This window comes from Falco peregrinus, chromosome 5, assembly GCF_023634155.1.
Source record: "Falco peregrinus isolate bFalPer1 chromosome 5, bFalPer1.pri, whole genome shotgun sequence".
NCBI lineage: Eukaryota > Metazoa > Chordata > Aves > Falconiformes > Falconidae > Falco > Falco peregrinus.
Genome location: NC_073725.1, coordinates 90,497,714 through 90,517,646, shown reverse-complemented (window position 1 = coordinate 90,517,646; position 19,933 = coordinate 90,497,714). Strand labels below are relative to the sequence as shown.

At 38.9% G+C, this 19,933-nt stretch overlaps 1 protein-coding gene across 13 annotated transcripts in view; it reads right to left on the bottom strand.

Annotated features, from left to right (window-relative positions):
- The window catches only part of UNKL (unk like zinc finger), a 60,337-nt gene that overhangs the window by 23,972 nt on the left and 16,432 nt on the right, over positions 1–19,933 (bottom strand). For 10 of the 13 annotated variants that reach the window (XM_055803846.1, XM_055803850.1, XM_055803852.1 and 7 more), the window contains 3 exons: positions 16,242–16,326; positions 10,639–10,793; positions 195–383 (listed from right to left, as the gene is read on the bottom strand). In XM_055803846.1, coding sequence (XP_055659821.1) covers positions 195–383; positions 10,639–10,793; positions 16,242–16,326 — 429 coding nt within the window. The remainder of the gene's footprint in view (positions 1–194; positions 384–10,638; positions 10,794–16,241; positions 16,327–19,933) is intronic. The other 3 variants (XM_055803854.1, XM_055803855.1, XM_027790593.2) reach the window with 2 other exon arrangements.

The following is a 19,933-nucleotide window of genomic DNA, read 5'->3' as shown; positions in this document are numbered from 1 at the left end:
GACCGTTTGCATGAGTGTTCCTGGCCTGTGACAACTGTAATTTGATGCAGTTTAGCTCACTGAAGAAAAGGGTTCCAAACTGTGTTCTAAATTACCCAAATCAGTGCTGATACATAAGGCAGACAACATTTTCTGCTGAATCTAATTTAACTGAAGACTACATTAGTACTTCTAGACCCATATTATTCACATACCTGATCTTCTCGTTCAAAGCCTGGTGCTTTTGGATAGCTAGATGTTGGTGAAGAAACACCTGACGTGCTAGACTCAGAACACAGAACACCATTCCCTAATGATCTCTGTCTACAAAGAGGTCCAAGGGGTGATAAAGAACTACTGCTACCAGAACCTGATGTTACAGTTGGACTTGAAGAACAGGAAATCTGTAGAAGACAGAAAACAGTGTCTAATATACTCTATGATATTTTTTGTTTACAGCTATAGTCTCCCTGTAACATGATCAGTTGAAATTATAAATTAATTTCAGTCATGTCAATACAACACTAACACTGGTTTATTTGTACATATTTTTGGTATTAGCTTAAAAAAGTAGCAGATGACAGAAGTAACATGGAGTAGCTATCGTAAATATACAGACTTCAAAAGATAATGCATCTGTACACACCAGAATATTGTTTCTTAATTTACAGTTTAATGCAAGCATTATACAACATTTTACTCTTTTAAACGAATTCATCCAGATCAAGTCAAGCAGTTCAAAAAGAAAAAGACAAGTATAATCTTGGCAAAAAGCATCTCAGTGCTTGTTTGTAAATCTCAAAAGACTGTTCTGAGATTCCTCAATATTGAAACGTTTACTGATGAATAAACTAACATTTTAAAAACATTTAAAAACATTACTGAATTTATAATTTTTAGTTCTGCTACATGTTTTTAAGAGAATTTTAAACTTCTAAAGTAGAAGGCTTAAGTTGAAAGTACAACCTGTATGTAGGTCTAGACAATTTTTTTACTAAAAGTTCAATTCTGAAATTTGTGAACTCAGGTGCCAGCATCCTACAGTAATATGTTTGAGTGAAACTGTGGATATTGCTTGTTTCTACATTTCTTAAGTAAACTGTTCAATTTTCTTAACCTAAATTTGTAAGTAGACTCACAAAGGCAGTATGGACATAGTTGCATCCTACATTTATGCCGAACAGTTCAGTGGTGAGAACACTCGGTGATGATACACATTTCACTCCCTTCTGTGCCTGTTTCAGAACAGAATCTGCCAGCTCTCGAGGAACTGAACTAGTCAATACAACAATGGAGTGAAATTCTGCTAAAGCTGTTTTGGCTTGTTTAAATACAAAATACACACTGAATCAGACAGACTAAACAAGAATAACTATACAGTTTACTTTTAAACTCTCACCTTAGGTTTAACCCTAACCCTTAATTTTACTCTATGCTCTGAAGAATGTGGAAGTATTGAAGCAAATCAGGATTTTAACAGGAGACACCTCTCTGCCCAGAACAGTATAACCTCAAAACGCCCCTCCTGAGCAGGAACTTCAGAAAAACTCCTGTGTATCAGGTAGAGGACAGACATAAACCTAGATGAGGTCTTAACCCTCAAAAAAGGGTGAGAAAACACTCACCTCCAACACTGAAGAGTATTACCTACACATTCACTCACTCCTATCCTTACAGGACATCTCCTGTCACAACCTTATCTGTGCGGAGTTCTGGAATTAGGTTGCTTCTGAAATCCAAAGACAGCTTCTCTACAGAGCAGTCTAAAATGTACATATACCCTGAGAGCTGACAGAAGTAGAAGAGTGGGTACCGCAGCAAGCTCTGACAAAATTCCTTCTGAATTCAAAGGCTGAAGAATTCATGTTTTGACCACAAGCTTTTTACAACATGCAACATTCTGTTGCCATTTACTCTAAATGCAAAACTGAGGATTGCCCTTGTGCAGGGCGATGCTAAGTTTGCACATAATTTCAGCTCCAAAATACTGAAATCCTTTCTTTATGCTAGTGAGAAAAAGAAGATAAAAGGACACTGCCAGGAAAAAAAACATTGCTCTTCAGCGAAATTAAATTATTTTTTTTCCCCTCAATAAAACCATGCTAAGGCATTCAGTTCTATATCAGAAGATTTTTGAAAACTTCTTTATGGGTCAGGTGATGGATTTGTAGAACTGACAAGACCAAAGGAAACTCCTAAAAACTTCGGATGCTGACTAATGATTTGATACGTGTAAATAAGCTGTGCTGTATCCCTTGGTTCTCTGCCACTCACTGGGGTGGTGACCCAGCTCTGAGTTGTGATTAAAGCAAACCTAGTGGTACCCACGTCTGTGTAAATTTCTCCTTTAACACTTCTGGTAGCACAAGACTGCTTAATGCAGCAGACAAATAAGTAAGATAAAATGACTAGACAGCAAAGGTAAACTAACACCCAAAGAAAGGTACTAATTTAGATAAACTACTGACTCAATTTAAGGATGAGCTCCCTGATCTGCAGAGAATATTTCTCGGATGCATATTTGATGTCCACTCTTTCAGCTAGGCAGGCAACACAGATTATTTTACCGACACAGGAACATGTACATCATGGTTGCTTTCCTACACTGTGACCTAATGAAGATCAGGGGAAGAGGGAGGAAGGAAGAGAGCCGTTAAGGAACAAAGCCTTAAGTGGGAAACGATGCCCTTGTTTACCCAGAAGTACCTGGCTTGAGGCACACAGTTACTGTTCAAGATCAGATGATATCAGGTATGTAGACTTAGGTAAGACCATAAGGTGCCACTCACGTGATTCTTCTAGTTAGAGCAGGTATTAACGGTGGTATTAATGTGTATATATAGCTGTAAGCATTAAGAGCTTAGAATTTTGTGTAGTTTTGCTCTGGAAAACTATATTAAACTAAAACAATTGCTCAACCCCCAAAGATGCAGGCAGTATTATCTGATTACATGAATGTTGGGGCTTTTGGTCTTAATCTCTGAAGAGCCCACCAGGATGACAATAGACAGAGACAGCCTCTACATCGTCATTAATATTTTTCAGAAAAGTGAAGTTAGTTTAGTTTTAATAACTGGATTACACAGCACCACAAAATTTGTGTGACTCAACACGCAAAGAAGATACAAAGAACCCACACAAATAAAGCAGGAAAAGAAAATGGGTCATGTAATATCCATGGTAGGTTAAACAGACAAGAAAAAAAATCAATTTCAAACCTAGCCTCAACTTACAAGACAGCTATAGAAAAGTCACTCTTTTTGGTCTGAAGTTATTATTTAGAATGTATTCCTCCTGGTGGAAAAGGACCTGGAAGTCTTGGTCAACAGCCAGCTAAATATGAGCCAGCTGAATATGAGCCAGCAGTGTGCCCAGGTGGCCAACAGCACCCTGGCTCGTGTCCCAAACCGTGTGGCCAGCAGGCCCAGGGCAGTGCCCGTCCCCCTGTGCTGGGCACTGGTGCGGCCGCAGCGGGGACCCCGGGTTCGGTGCTGGGCCCCCCGCTCCCAGACAGACACCGCGGGGCTGGAGCGCCCCAGGGACGGGCACGGGGCTGGGGAAGGGGCTGGGGCACCAGCCCTGTGAGGAGCGGTGGGGGGAGCTGGGGTTGGTTAGTCTGCAGGAGGGGAAGCTGAGGGGAGACCTCATTGCTCCCTACAACTGCCTGAGAGGAGGTTGTAGTGATATGGGGTCAGTCTCATTTTCCCAGGTAAGAAGTGATAGGACAAGATGAAACAGCCTCAAGTTGTGCCAGGGGAGCTTCAAATTGGATATCAGGAAAGAATTCTTCACTGAAAGGGTTATCAAGCACTGGCACAGGCTGTCCAGAGAGGTGGTGGAGTCAGCTGTCCCTGAAGATATTTGAAAGACATGTGGATGCAGTACTTAGGGACATCTAGTGGTGGCCTTAGCAGTGTTAGGTTTATAGCTGGACTTGCTGGACTTAAAAGGTCTTTTCCAACCTAAATGATTCTTTGATTTCATCTCCTGTCTGCCCCTATACTGTATTTTTATCCTTCTAATAAGAACATAAGAAATACCCTGTTGGGTTCACAGACTAATATCCTGTTACCAAGAGGCAAGAGGAGGTAATATTTCGGGAGAATACCTGATTCTGGGCATTATCTACGGTCATCAAAGATAATTCTTGAGGCAGAGGAAGTAAATGGAGGATTTTCCAGACCAACTCCATTCCTCTGTCAGAGACTCCTCCAAGACTGGTGAAGATGCTCTGGCCCAAAATGTCAACACTGATCAGGACCCTCTTTGGTTTTGTCCAGGCTTCTAAGCTCATCTCCTCTATGACTCAAGGCTAGGTGGACTGCACAGAGAACTATGATAAGTCACACTGCCGTCACATGGCAAGAAATAATTTATTCTCAAATATTCATTCATCCCTTATGGCTTGCTACAGTATACCGCTCTTGCATCTCTCACGCTCGTTGCACAGAGTAAGATACAAAGAACATCTGGGAAATGTCAGGAAACCTATCACTAGAAAAAGTCATACAACTTAATGCAGTATTTATGTCAAGATCGTAAGTGAACATATATTTTGTATCAAGAGGGACTTGTGATTCACAGTTAACATGAAGTCAAATGTCAGTACTAACATAAAGTGAGTGTGATATTAGTATCAGAAACAAAAAGAGTGCAAGAGGGGGGAAGGCAAACTATCAGTGCTTACTTTTTGTTCTTCAATGTTGCAGAACCTGCATTTTGGTATCAGTGCAACAAGAGCAATGTCCTCTGCACTGCTGATGCTAGGAAAATCTATGCCAATTGTTAGTCTTAATTTTTTTTTTAATTTGGAGGAGGGTGTCTTCTTTATTAAGACAGAAAAGTACAAATAACAGAAGCTAGAATTCACACAGTTGCCTCAGTTCTGGAGGAAGCCTTCAACATGATCTTTGTAACTGCTCTACAAATGTAACTTCAAATTTGCAGCATTGATTTTCTGAGTGTGGGATAAGGGCCCAGCAGATTTAAATACTCTTCAGCAATGCGTCCCTACTAAAAATGGAAATCTGCTTGCTGTATCGTCAAAGACATAAGCACAGGAAGGTTCAAACCCTGAGGATATAGTCTACTTTAATTAAAGACCAGTATTTGGTGACATTCTTTACTCTACAGAGGCTCAGCTGTAAATTTTAACAGATTCATTTTTAAGATTAACACTGCATTTTGAAACCTTTCAGATTACCTCTCACTTTCACAAAGGTTACAAAAGAATTTTTTCAACTTTATGTCTTTGCTCAATGCTACAGGAGGATGCCTACACATTTCTGACACACCACAAGTCAAAAGATGTCAAGCTTGCCTTAACAAGGGTCACATCCTCACAATGTTGTAACTTCACAGATCTCGGCCTCTTAGATTCTTATGAAGAAATCATTTGTCACCTTCACCACAGCTAAACTGCTTAGAAAAAGAGCATGCAGAACAAATGATACATTCTTTCCCTTGGTTCTTGCCTACTCAAGGCTTTAGCTTGCAGCTGAACTTCTACAAAGAAAATGAGGAAACACACCTATAAAACTAGTTATATTTCCTAGGAAAACAGCAGCTTCTTGAGTTTCTTGATTTGTGTTCAATTTTGTGGCTTTAAATGTCTGTTATGTTGCCTACGTTTGTCAGGGGTGGAGGGGAAGACAACAGGAAGAGGAAACATGGTATTTTTAATTAAGCTGTAAAACTAATTTTGCTCTCCAACAACTAACTTCCTATGTCCTCACTGTCTCAGAACACCAATACCACAGTAAAGGAAGCATGATTCATCACCATTGTTAAGACTTAGACTATAAACACATAATCATGCTCAGCTGCATTATCACAGCTTAATAAACTATGCTTTACCAAATGAGTGCGGTAACTGATCCTGTGCACACAGTCAAGCCATCTTAGTTATGAAGTAAAACAGACAACTTGAGGCTTAATGAAGGCAACAGAATGTTAGCACTGAGTCTGCAATCAGGATGACCTATGAAGGCACACAATCTTTACTGCAACTGAGCTGACAAGCACTGTCTTCCTAACTGTGCTAACTCGAACACAGGATCAAGTACTTACACATCTTTGATAAAAAAAGATGGTGCTGGTTATCCCATCACCATTCATTGCAATCAACATATATCCTATGCAAATATTCAATCTTTTAAATACATCACAGACTCCAGGCATAATGACATCACGGCCAACATTTCTGTGCTTTTACTCCTTAAAAGGAAACTATGATTTATCACTTTGAACTAGAATGGCTAACATAAATATCCTACAATTGATAAATGCAATTAATCTTTGATGTATCTCCTGTTTCATCTCCAGAATAAACAGCAAGTTTTCCTATTAATTTTGCAGTGCCACAAACTTGAACAATATTTACAGACCGATTTTATCATACAGCTAGGCCTTTGCTGCATATCATCACCTGACTTAGGTACACTGCAGTTTGGTACCAGTAACCAAGAGACCTGATGTATGGAGAAGATCAGCAGTATAGCCCTAACCCATGACTGAGTGTGTTTTCAAGAGAGGTGATAAGATTCTTGAATTTTTTTGGCTGAAAAGTCTCTCAAAATCATATATATTTTCTATTGCTGTAATAACACTGGAAAGCTAATCAATCAGCTAGAGAAAGTGTATAAAGCAGCAACTGTGACTATGCTTGCACGCACTGAGACAGCCTGATTAATTCAACTCTTAGGGCATTATGAGAAAAACCAACATAGAAGACCATTTGGGTATGTTAAATTGCAATATATTTGCAGAATATAAATGAGAACACTTGAAATGAAGGGATAAAATTCAGGTAAGGCAGAAGCTCGTGGCAGAGTATGACACATCTGTATGGGATGCAAAGGACTGCATGCCAGAGGTATTTTCAGCAAAGGTGACTGAGGAAAGGGGTAGACAGTAAAAGTGACTGAGGAGAACGGGTGCTTAAAGAGTACTGGATGATGAAACATTACACAGGTAAAGATTCATGGAAGGACGTGCAAAAAATAATGGAAATACAAGCAAATATGAAGAAGTGGTAACAACCAACTTCACTAACCAAGTAGGGCATCCAAGTTTAAATGGTGCAAGCAATGTATCTGAAACATGGATCACGCTATTTCAAGACTTACATGCACAGAAATATTCAATAAACCTAATCTACTGTCATTTCCCATAATGAGGAGTTCAGCTACATTAATTTTACCAGTGCAACAGATTAATGATAAGGAAGACCCTCTTAAAGTTAAATAAAGGCTGAAAAAAACAAAATTTATGTCATAAAACCAGGAGTAGTAGGAAAAGGAGTAAGAAGGAGTGCTCCTTCTGGCAATTAGATGACACCAAGCACAGCACAAAAGAGTAGTAATGGTTAAGAACAAGCAGTAAGAACTGAAGGCTGCTGGTGCAAATGCAGCTCCTAAAGAAGACACAAAGGACTGGGAAGAGGATGAGTGAATTTGTTGCTACAATGCGTAAGACGACTCCAAATCTCACTTGAGGCACTTCACAGCTCTGATGCAATATGAGAAAAAAATGTGTATGCCACAAAAGCCAATGTAGGACTTGCTAGAGCAACAGAACAAAAAGAAAGAAAAGAGGCAATGGCGAGTGTGGAGAAACAAGCAGTACTAATCAGAATGAAAAATTACAGTTAAGGGAAATACTGTACCACGTTGTGCAAACTGCACCGTGGAGGTTAAGTACATTTAGATGATACAGCTGGTGGAGTACAAAGCAAAGGGAGCTCAGGCTGGAGAAGAACAGTACTATCAAAGATCACGTGATGAGATGAGACTGACAAAAGTATAATATTAGATGCTTCAAACCAGAAGACAGAACATGGGGGTAAAGAAACAGATGTATGTAGAAGGTCTTCATGGAAACTGAACTGACACTTACCAAAGAAGGCTGAAAAGTAGATTATTTCCTGACTGAAATGTAAGCGAAGGATAAAGCAGAAGAATGACTGATGGCAGTCCAACTGACAAAGCAACTTCGATGAAGACGTCAGGGCACAGTATCGGTGAGATAAGAAGGTATGTATTTAAAAACAGTTTTACAGCCTCCCTCACTATCAACCTGGATCATACAGAATCTTAATGGACTCATTCTTCTAATATTTACAGTTTGCTATAATTTGTTATAAATATGGCAATTCGTTAGATTGCCACATATAATAGAATTTGGCAATAATAGTATTGCCACATTCTAGAAATGGGGACCTAAGCAACCTGCTCACAGTCAAAGAGGAATTTTTTGCTTTTGATCAAGCAGAGAACTGAGTTTAGGTCTCTCAAGCACTACCTGTTAGAGCGAGCCCACAGAAGGCCATGAAAATAGCTGGAGCACCTCTCCTATGAAGACAGGCTGAGAGAGTTGCGGTTGTTCAGCCTGGAGAGGAGAAGGCTCTGCAGAGACCTTATAGCAGCCTTCCACTACCTAAAGGGGTCTTACAAGAAAGCTGGAGAGGGACTTTTTACAAGGACACGTAGGGACAGGACAAGGGGGAATGGCTTTAAACTGGAAGAGGGTAAATTTAGATTAGATGGAAGAAACTCTTCACTGTGAGGGTGGCGAGGCACTGGCACAGTTGCCCATCCACAGGATGCCCCATCCCTGGCAGTGTTCAAGGCCAGGCTGGATGGGGCTTGGAGCTACCTGGTCTGGTGGAAGGTGTCCCTGCCCGTGGCAGGGGCTTGGAACGAGATGGTCTTTAAGGTCCCTTCCAACTCAAAACATTCTGATTCCATGATTCTACATCATCCATTTCCCCTAGAAGCAAATAAAATAGTAGGGTACTCTCCCAGTGCGCTGTAACAGAATATGTGAAATAAATTTTGGAAGATGAAGAAGGAGATCTTGTTTTTAAGACATAAAGGAAGAGAGGCATAGAAAGTCCAATTTCAATTTCATCATGATAAAACCCACTAAAATTAAGTTTACTTGGAGCCAGTGTCTGACAGTGATGAGAATGAAAACAAAGGAGGGGACAGAAGGACAGACAGCTTATTGAAACAGAGAAAAACACAAACCATGAATGTAAACAAGTTGCTGGGTTAGAGAAAATGGGGGGAAGAAGGAAACAAGACTGATTATTTAAATACTAAAATTCAGCAGTTTACAGCAGATGCAGAAGGTGAAAGCAAGCTAGCAAAAAAACCTCAAGAACTAAACACGGAAATACAGAAGACCAACCTGCTAATGAAAAATCAGGAACTGAACATTCAAAGAACCAGACAACAGAAGTGCATTGAACAATGCTGCAGGTAAGTCAAGTGAAAGAATATTTTGCCAAATATCAGAAAAAAGGTGGCCACTTGCAATAAAACTTCAAGTAGAAAATATGGGGAAGGGAGCAGGGTCAACTTTTCCATTTTCACACTTGAACACTAGTGCAGGCAGAGACTCACTGAACACAGAATGGAAAATATACACAATGTTCATCAAACTACTAATGACTAACAGAAAAATGCATGTATATGGAAGATTCCCCATAGCTGGAAGATGTATCAGAATAGTTATTGTTTTCAGCTGTATCTAAAACATTCACGAAAGGCTAAGAAGCTTCTGGGAGAAGAGACACTTTTATGAGTCTCCTGAAAGCTTCAGAACCTTGGCAACAACAAAGTTAGCTTCCTAAATAAAAAGACAGACCCTCTCTCAGAACCTTTCATATATAGAAACAGACTTCTGCACTGGGAACCGAAGATAAAATACAGGCATATTGGTATCTTTATTCTCAACCTACGGGACAGCAATATGAAGCTGCATGAAAGAAACCCAGGAGTTTTAACAATTGCACTATTTATTGGCAACTCCTTTTAAACATTGTTTAAAATATGTCCTTTTATCTAGTTTCTAATCAAACAGTATAGATCAACAGACTTGGAAAGCTAGAAGTGAAAATTCTGAGAATGTGTATGTACTTACGACTCTGCAAATGAGGTAAAGAAAAACACAAGTCAGGAAAGAAAGAGATGTCACTATTGCTATGTGTTATTTTGCAACAAACATAAAATCTAACAACAGTATCCATTCCAATTGATACTAAAAGGAAGACAGTAAAAGCTCTGCCATGTATCTTTGTCCTTTCTCTCCCTCATCCTTAACTGATAGAATTTGCTAATATAAACTACATTTATCACTTTTGTAATCAAACAGCCTTCTACTACCAAACACACTGCATATACTGCACTATTGTAATACGTTTTAGGTATAAAGCATGTTCAGGTAGGACATCAATTCATTCCTAATGTTAACAAATTAGGGCAGAGAAGAGGGCTGGAATCAGGCAAGATCTTCCATTAATAAAACCTTTCCTATAGAAAAAAGAGACATGTAAATTAAGCTGTCCTACAGTTGTGCATTTGATTAACAATTATGTTCCTCTCCGTAGCATTCAAAATACTGCATTTAAAGACAAAAAACAAGAACAGAAAACACAAATAATACATAGTTAAATCTGGTGCCAAAGGCAGACATTCCATTTAGGCTTAAAGTACTAGTTAAATATTACTGCCTGATATTTGCTATAGCTGTTGTTTTTTTCTCTTTTGCTGAAGTACAAATAAATAAAAACCAGACATTTAAGAAGTAAAATAAACATTGTATATTGGCACAGTGATTATTATTAGTAACTTTTCCAGAATTATTTACACTTACATTTCCAGACTGCCCACTGCTATTTGTAATGCTGTTTGTGGAGTTAAGACTGCTGCTCCATTCATTTGCAATTCCTACGCTGTCTGTTGAAAACAGGTGAGCGCCTGGCTTTGTTTGACAACCAGTTTGCAGTATGACTACATTCATGGTGTCCTCTGTTGAAGGAATCCCCAACAAATTACACACAGATTTGATACTTAGCTGTGTGAATTTAACAATTACATACCTAGTACCAAACACAGCACCTATCATGTGGAAACAACAATCACACACAAGAAATCTCTTTCTTTTAATATAAGCATAAAGGCAAGGTAAGAATAATACAATTCACCATTACATATTTGCGGCTACCAACATGTGATACTCTTATTTACTTGCTCTACCAAAACTAGTGGGAAGTAGATTGAAATTAATATATTTAAAGTATTCTAGATTTTGCTTTATTTTCTAGAATCTCTATCATACCAGGGCTTAAAGATAACATTTTTAGAACTCCTGACTGGAAATGCAACAATAGTATCATAATTATAAGGTTCTTTATTTTTCCAGTCTAGAACCAACTGACTTAAATCATAAAACAATGTGAAGAGAACATGGGACTCATACTACTTAATTTAAAAAGCAACAATAACCTTTAAGAAAGTTCATTCTTAACTTATACGTAAATTATGACCAATGACTTGTTAATTTTCATACCAGAAAATTCAACTCAAGGTGACTGAACAATTACTTCGCAGTTTGCCAAAGGCTACTTTGTTAAACTATTAAACATCTTTGACATTTGATTCTTTAACTGTGCAATATATCAAGATTGAGACTTCTAGTTTTACAGGCAAATGATGCGTTAATAAAAAATGTTTACTTTAGTAAGCAATTACAGTTAATAACATTCCTCACCTCATAATCCACACACACAAGACATCAAAGTAAAGAAGTCAGGACTGAGAACAAAATCTCTTAATATGTTCTACAGGTACGGCAAGATTTTTTTCATCTCTAGCCACTACTGCATTTCTGAAGGAGTAATGATAAACTACAGCTAAAAATCAGATTTAAACATTTCTCTCTAGCAGAAACAGTAAGTAGCTCTGACAGAGTGTACAAAAGTGCAAGCCACAGTAGAAACCAGAATGAGTATGAGATACATAGACACACCTCTTTAGAGGAGATAGCATAGCTGAAGATTGTTTCTGACAATGGGGGTTCTTTGTATCTAGTGTTTGCCTTCTTACTATATAGTCCAATGCTTTACCAAACATTTCCAGTATTGCATAAATTACAAAACCAGGGACACGGCTCACAAAAGAGAAAGGAAAAAGCTACTAGTAAGTACCCCTATACTCACAAGTCCAGTCCCGCCACACCAAAAAAAAAAAAAAGAAAAAAAAAAAAAAAAGAAAAAAAGAAACCATAGGGATTGCAGAAATTGCAGAAATGGTGTCACTAGACCTCTGCCATTCTGCCTACAGAATGAGAGTGCAAAGAACAGTTGGGAAGGTAGAAAAAGATGCACTGACCTTTTGTAATTCACTCTCACTACATATCCCCTCATTGTACAGCTGCTTGCCCAGAGCAGTACAGCCAGCCACCTTATGTCCAGTCAACCCTCACGCTGTCACAGAAGTACTATCTGATTCATGCTCTCCCTTAAATCTTCATTAGCTTTTTTTCCCCTGACACAACCACATACACATCCAATATTCTATAAGTAAATGTAAGTAGTCATACGATCCTAAAAGGGTAGTATAAAACTGCCTTCCAAACATTTCAAAGAGAAATAATCTCTCCTTTCTCTTTCCAAGGTATTTAGGGAGAACAGCGTGATTAGTTCTTACTACCAGTAAGCGGAATAGCAAGTCACACAGACACAAAAGATTCAGAATGTGTGCTTCTACATCATTCTGATTTGTTCCAAGAATAAACAAAAAACAACCATGGCCAGCTGCACAAAAAAAGTTGCAAACTCTACCATGTAGACTTCTCCCAGCCTAACTATTTTCTCCAAGACCTATGGCTGTCCTGGAAGGTTGCAACAGACAGAAAAGCAACAGTCTCACATGGTGGCCTATCTCATGGAGATCACTAAAGCTCATGGAGATTAAGATAGAGCCCTCAAAAACCCTTCAGCTCTCCAATGCCAGTGCAGTGGTGGTTCAGGGATTATGCATCAGTAGCCTAGGATGCTATGTACAACTAAGAGTTGTACTCTCTCTGAGATAAAACTTTATCTGCTACATAGCCTCTTCAGAATGTGCACTAACAAGGCTTGAGTATTATGAACATAACAATTACCACAGTCAGGCTAAGTCTGACCTGGGGAATCCCATCTGTCATGAAGTCAGGAGTAAGGATTTTCATTATTGCAATCTTGGCACCAATAGGAGACCAGATTTCAGACAAACAATCTGGAAGCAAATGTCTTCAGTAACAGAAGCTCTTGTACAGGAGATGTGTCCTTTGAAGTTTTTCCAAATTCTTACCAGCGGATTTGAGCCTGCTCGTGCTTCTGTTTCAAAAAATTTCTATTTTTTGTTAAGGTGTCAGTTGTAGTCAGGCAGTCAGTGGACACGTGAGTGCCACAGAGAGGTGTTCATTATTTTAAGAGTCTGTTACTGAAGTGTCTCAATGTACCCCAGCTATTCTCTGTTTTGCAAAGGATGTCAGGGTGATATGTCAGATTGCACTGCTTCTCTACCTTTCAGGATTGGGTGTCCTCCTTCGTGTCATCACGAAGCGTCTTTGGGAGTACACTGGACCTAGGGCTTCAGTGAGTGGGGGAAAAAAGCAATGAGTGACATTTATAAGACAATACTATCTGCAGCCAGGGCCTCAAGGAAAAAGCAGTCTTGGAGGAATAGTAATACTCCTCATAACCTTCACAAAGGAGGGAGAGAAGAGTAAAAAACGGTCAGCTGGTTCTGAGGAAGTCACTGAGGGAAGACCAGGAACGCTATTACAGAGAATGTGGGCTTCCACAAATTATTTCACATAGAATGATAAAAAATGGTAAGATACATGTATGAATGGCGGGATATCTTCCTCTACCCATCCCACATAGCTAGGGCTTCACTGAAGTTGTATGGAGAACACCCATAATTTGTGATTCAAAGAGATCCATGAACCAAGAGTGTCACACTTTTTATACTGATGATGACAACTACAGCTCTGAAACCATTCTGCCCCCTTCCCTCATATGGAAGGGACATAAATCATTTTATTCTACAGATGCAGGAGGCAGGATGTCAGAGCTGCTGAACTCAGCTTAAAGCTGTTGCCAACAGCAGAAAGGCACTCTTGCTGACAGTAATCAAAACCCTAAATTCTGATGGACTATTCAGACTGCCAGAGACAGGGGGTGGGTACTGTTGTAAGATTACAAGTTCATTTGTCAAGATTTCCCTTATACAGTTTTCACTCCAGATGATGCAGCCTAAGGAGTTCCAGAGCATGCTGGTTGAGTCATACAAGTCTCTTCTGATAGACCTAAAATTCTGTCTAACGCAACTATGTGGAGAAACTTAAGCTGCTGCTTCTCAGCTGTCACTGCTAACATGTTCAATGTCTCAGGAATTCTATCAGAGCTCTGGAAATTTTTAAAGAATATAACAATTCATCCTACATAGTAGAAGAACGGGACTGGGGTAGTAGAAGGATTAGAAACAGATCAGAAAGGTATCCCTTAGGGATAATAAGATCAGCATGCTATCTTATGAAGTTTGGACTCTCCTTCAGTCCTTTTTATCTTTAGCCTGGGAAATGCTTAACTTTTCCTTAGAGATGGAAACCTTGGTTATTGTCAATGACAGTTGCCTGTGAGAATGATTCCTCTCACAGGAATCAAGCATCAACTGGACTGTTAAAAGATACTAATGACAAAGATACACAGAAGTAGATCATGATGAGGTCTCAAAAGAACCGCAATGTCCAAGAGCTCTGCTGAGTTTATCCTGTACACTCTCCATGCTGGAGAGGCAAGAAGGGAGGCAGCATTCATTATGCTCTAAGGAAGAAAACAGAGAATATGTAGTCTGCTCTCACAGGAGTTTTGTAGCATGTCACAATTATACCATGCCGTATGTATGCCGCGAATTTGTTTAAAACACTCTCTTTCAGTTGTTTCAGAAAGAAAAAACATCTATCATACAAAGAGACAGCAAACCCAATGCCATAAATTACTTCTGTAACAAATTTGTATTTTCAGACTTTCTTGAGTCAAAGAAGTACTTGGCAACACTGGCAAACTGAAGGACTTGATTAAGGAGACAGCCCCAACAACATGAAAGTGAAGGCAGTGAGCTGCTTCAGACATGAAGGAACAGTCAACACTGACTTCATTGTCATAATGTTTTGAAGAATTGCTAGGTCTTAGAATAATGGGCTTCTTGAAATAAACACAGGAGGTGTTTTACCCTTCCTCTTCTCTGAGTAAAAAAAAACATGGAAAAGTAAAATTGAACATCCCACAGAAGTTAAAAGACAAGTTGACCATACCACAGATTCTCAGAAACAAGAGCTGTGGGCAGCAAGACTGACTCCATTCACTGACAGTCTCTTGGGTAAGCAAGTGACACAACGGTTGTCTAGAACATCACATTTGCCTAGACAGGTTAGACAGAGAGAGGAGACTGCCATTACTTATCATTAGAGAATCTTAAGATAAATACTACTTAATTGCAGAAATTTGGAGCTTTCCAAAGTAGGTAGGGTCTCTAATACCTCTTCTCAGCTCTAGAAGCAGAAGGCAAAAAGTAGGAAAGGAGCAGACTTTTTTTTTAATTTTTGAAAAATAAATACGAGTTTTTACTGATCATGTAATCAAGCAAAACCTACGTAATCAAAAAAGAAAAGATTTATAACCTATAAGAAACCAGTTACACAGAAATGCTTCAAGTTCTGCCTTGCATCACAACTGAAAAGGAGGCATGAATAGTTCTGGCAGCAACTGCTCACTTCACATTCTGGAGTACTGGAACTGTGTAGGGGTAACTTAAATTGATATTACTGTTAAAAAGAATCTGAGAATGCATACCCAGAATTCGTCTGCATAGTTGCATACTGAAGAACTGAGTGCTCTCTTGGGAAAAAAAAAAAAAAAAAATAGTCCCTCTTCCTTTTTTCTGTACATAACAGTTTTGAGTACAGTGAAGATGTGTTTGGGCTATGGAGGAAAGAGGACAGCTCACATGATTTTCTCTGCAGTTTTTTTCAGTTTTGCTAAGGCCCTAGTTCTGCAAATACTTGCAAGGATGTTTAACTTTTACCTGAGAAGTTTACTATAGGTTTCAATAGGACAGCTAATATATTTTGAAAAGTCAAGCATGTGTGTAGACAATTGCTAAATCAAGCTTAAGAAGTTACAGGTACAAGCTGCATTTGTAAAGAAAAGCACCTCCTGTTTTACTGCTGATGCAAATTTGATGCAAATGATGCAAGCTTCCATGGTATAGTATTAGAAAACATGGAATGAATTTCTAAAAACAACTGACATCAAATACCATTTATGCATTAAAATTAATGATGCTAAGTCACTCCTGCTACTGATGCTTAGAAATGATGGTTCATTTTTATGAACACTGATACAAAATAACCGTTCTCTTACTTACTTTCAACATGTGCAAACGCACAAAATGGACCACGTGGGCAGTAACCTGTTTGGCGCATGTCATTGCACTTTGTAGATTTGTATATCTAAACAAAACAGAAGGGTGGTTAACCTAAACATTTGTTACATAATGAAAAAACAGAAAATTTTAAAACCTTTCAATAAAAAATTCTGAATATTTGCTAACAAAATATATTACACCATTTTCTCAGAAAATTCAGTTCTTACGATGGTTTTAAAAAATCAAATAGAAGAGCAGAATTTTAAGAAAAGCAAATCTGAGACAAGAGAATCTTAACTCTCTTTTGTACAATAATAAATAGTAAATAACAGTAATATTTTAGAAAAGCAGTATTTAGACTGCTTTGGTTTTCCATGTAAAGAAACAAGTCAAACACCAGGAACAAAATTTTCAAAGTCACTTTTAAGGAATCTTCCAGGAGAAATTATGTATGTAGCAGAGCAGTGTACACAGCTGAAAAAACAACCAGCATGGTTTTTCTCAACACAGTTCCTTCATTAGGACACCTCTAATATTCAAAATCTTCCTAATATTCAAATGTCCTTCTCTAACCTGACTGAGTGCATGAGAAATGAAGTGATACTGCCTGTTCATGACAGTAATGATTATAAAAATTGCTACTATGTTCCAGATTCAGTCTATTGATCTACCAGGATCTTTGATGATGCTTGGATCTCACAAGGCTGGGAGGAGGGGCTGACATATTATCGTATTAGAACAATATTAAGAACCTATTTAAAATCACATAGATTCTTTAGAAAAATAATTCTGTTGATTTGTAAGTCTGTGGTAAATAGCAGAGGGATCTTTTTGTTCCCCAAACCTTGGTATTGTGCTCTTTGGCCTTCAGTGTCAGTTGAGTGATTCATGACTCAGTAAGTAATAATTCTTAGTTCAGAATGCCACTTTGTTGGCATTTTTGCATATGCTATGTAAAAAAATGTTTACCTTGGAGTTCAGCATTAAAGCAAACACAAAAAATGAAATTATGTATTTAAAAAAAAAAATCAACAACTGGTTCTGTAAGCTCTTTATTTTAGAGCTATTTTAAGCATATTAGATAAATTTCCCTCTCATAAGTGATTTTGAACTGAGGCTGAAATTTTAGTTGCTATATTCACTACTAGTCATGCATAACCCAAAGATCATCCAAGAAACTATGTTTATCACTTTACACATTATTTATTTTTCCTTGAACTCTGAACAAGCAACAAAACATCCATACTGCAGATAAATATTTACCCAAATGACACGCTTAAACAATGCAATGGGACTGATCTTTCCACAACTTTCACCGGGAGCTATCATAGGCATTGCAATAAAAGGAGGAGTCATTGTGGATACCACACCTGAACTAGGAAATTTAGCTGGGCCCATCTCCTTTCTTTCCTGTTTCCTGTTTATTGGTTAAATATAAAACCCTAATGTTGTATACAGAATGCTAATGATGCAAAGGAAAAAAAAAAAAATCAGAAGAGCTGACTTCCAAATAATTTCAACAAAAGATGTGTGATTGGCAATTCAGTCTTAGTTTGAGGTCCTAGTCAAAAAGTAGCCTTCCTGATTCTATGAGCTACCCAGATGGTGTGGAGTATCTTCTGGTAAATGCTACAGATATAAGAAGTGCTAATATAGCTAATACCAAAATACTATGGGGACAGAGCTTGCACCTCAAAGACTGATTCTGGAGATGGACACATCGTCTACACATAACAGTATTACAAGACAGACAGCAAACTCAAAGAACTAAATCTTTACAGAAGACCAACTTCCCAAGACTAACAGCCAAGAACACAGCTGCTATCCATTGCCGTGCCTTAAGCCCACTCAGTAACTCAGCCCCACACTGCCACTCGCTCACTCCTCCTACAGCTGGATGGGGGAGAGGATTGGAAGAGTAACTGAGAAAACTCACAGGTTGAGATAAAGACAATTTAATAGGTAAAGCAAAAGCTGTGCACACAAGCTAAGGAATTAATTCAGCACGTCCCATCGACAGGCAGGCGTTCAGCCATCTCCAGGAAAGCAGGCTCCATCACACGTAACAGGGACTTGGGAATACAAATGCCATAATGCCAGATGTCCCCCCACTTCCTTCTTCTTTCCCCAGCTTATATACTCAGCATGATGTCCCATGGTATGGAATATCCCTTTGGCCAGTTCAGGTAAGCTGTCCTGGCTGTGTCCCATCCCTACTTCCCATGCCCCTCCAGCCTTCTTGCTGGCTGAGCCTGAGATACTGAAAAGCCCTTGATTTAATACAAACATTACCAAGCAACAACTAAAAACATCCTTGTGCCATCAACACTGTCCTTACACCAAATCCAAAACACAGCACTGCACCAGCTACTAAGAAGAAAATTAACTCCATTCCAGCTGAAACCAGGACATCTATTAACAGCAGAATCAAGCTGTTCCTGAATGTGATAACCAAGATTCCTGGTCAAGTGGCCTGTGGCAGACCCCCACTAGAATGTCACCTGTCCCTGCCCTCCCTTTAAGCCTGACCCACCAGCTCTCAGTCAGCTCCTCAGCCATCCCCAGGCGGAGCTCCATGCACTCCAGGTAGTCACTGACATAGAGGACAACACCCTCTCCTCATCTTCCCTGCCTGTCCTTCCTACAGAGCCTGTAGCCTTCCGTTCCAACACTCCAGTCAGAGAAGCCACATCACCCTGTCTCCGTGATGCCAATAAGATCCCATGCCCCACAGGTGCACACACATCTAACTCCTCTTGTTCATTCCCCATGCTATGTGTGTTTGCATGGAGGCATTTAAGTTGGGCCACATATGTTTATATGAGCATCTAAGTAGCTCAGATACTTGAGAAGAGCAAAAATAGCTGACTCAGGTCACTGCATGTCCACTAATTACTCAGTCTATCACCATTTAGATTAAAGACAGAAAGAAATGGGATAAAATTAAAAGTACACTTGGCAATGGCACATCATGGTAGACTCACCATGTAACTTTGATAAATCAAAGGTCCTTCTCTAAAATGGAAATGTGGTCATTGTAGTAAGGACTTCAATAAAGGATGTGGTATGATTAATTAAGATAATGAAGAACATGACTCTTACTAATGTTACATATCTGCTGTTAAATTGAGTAGTGGAGAGGTAACAATGGATGGTACGAAAGAGGAAGGCAACAGACAAAACTAGTGGCAGAACTCAAGGTTCTGCCTTGTATTTTAGCACTTCCATTCATAGCTTTGTTATAAATAAAAAGTATGGTAGCAATACTAAGCAGGAAGACACCTTTACTACAGAAAAGAGCTGGGATATGATGCAGAGGAAATTAGATGGTCTGCAGTAAATCTGGACTATAAAATCTCTGATAATCAGGACAGTGACATTCTGGAGCAACATCTCAAGAGTAGAGATAGCTGACACCTATTTAGTATTAAAGATGTAGCTGGTCAACTTATGATAGGGAATGTACGGCATGAAGTTTGCAACAATCTTGGAGTTAGAATACTAAGAATTCCTTTCCTAATATGGTCTTGAGATGCCTTCAATAATCTTCATAATTGGAAGAGAAATCAGCCATTGCTGGAATGGTCTTTGCTTATACCTTACAAAGCACTGAACTTTCTAATGCAAGAAATTACATCCTGCTCTGAATTCTTAATGTCCATTAAAAGGTCCCAAAATGAAAACAAACATCC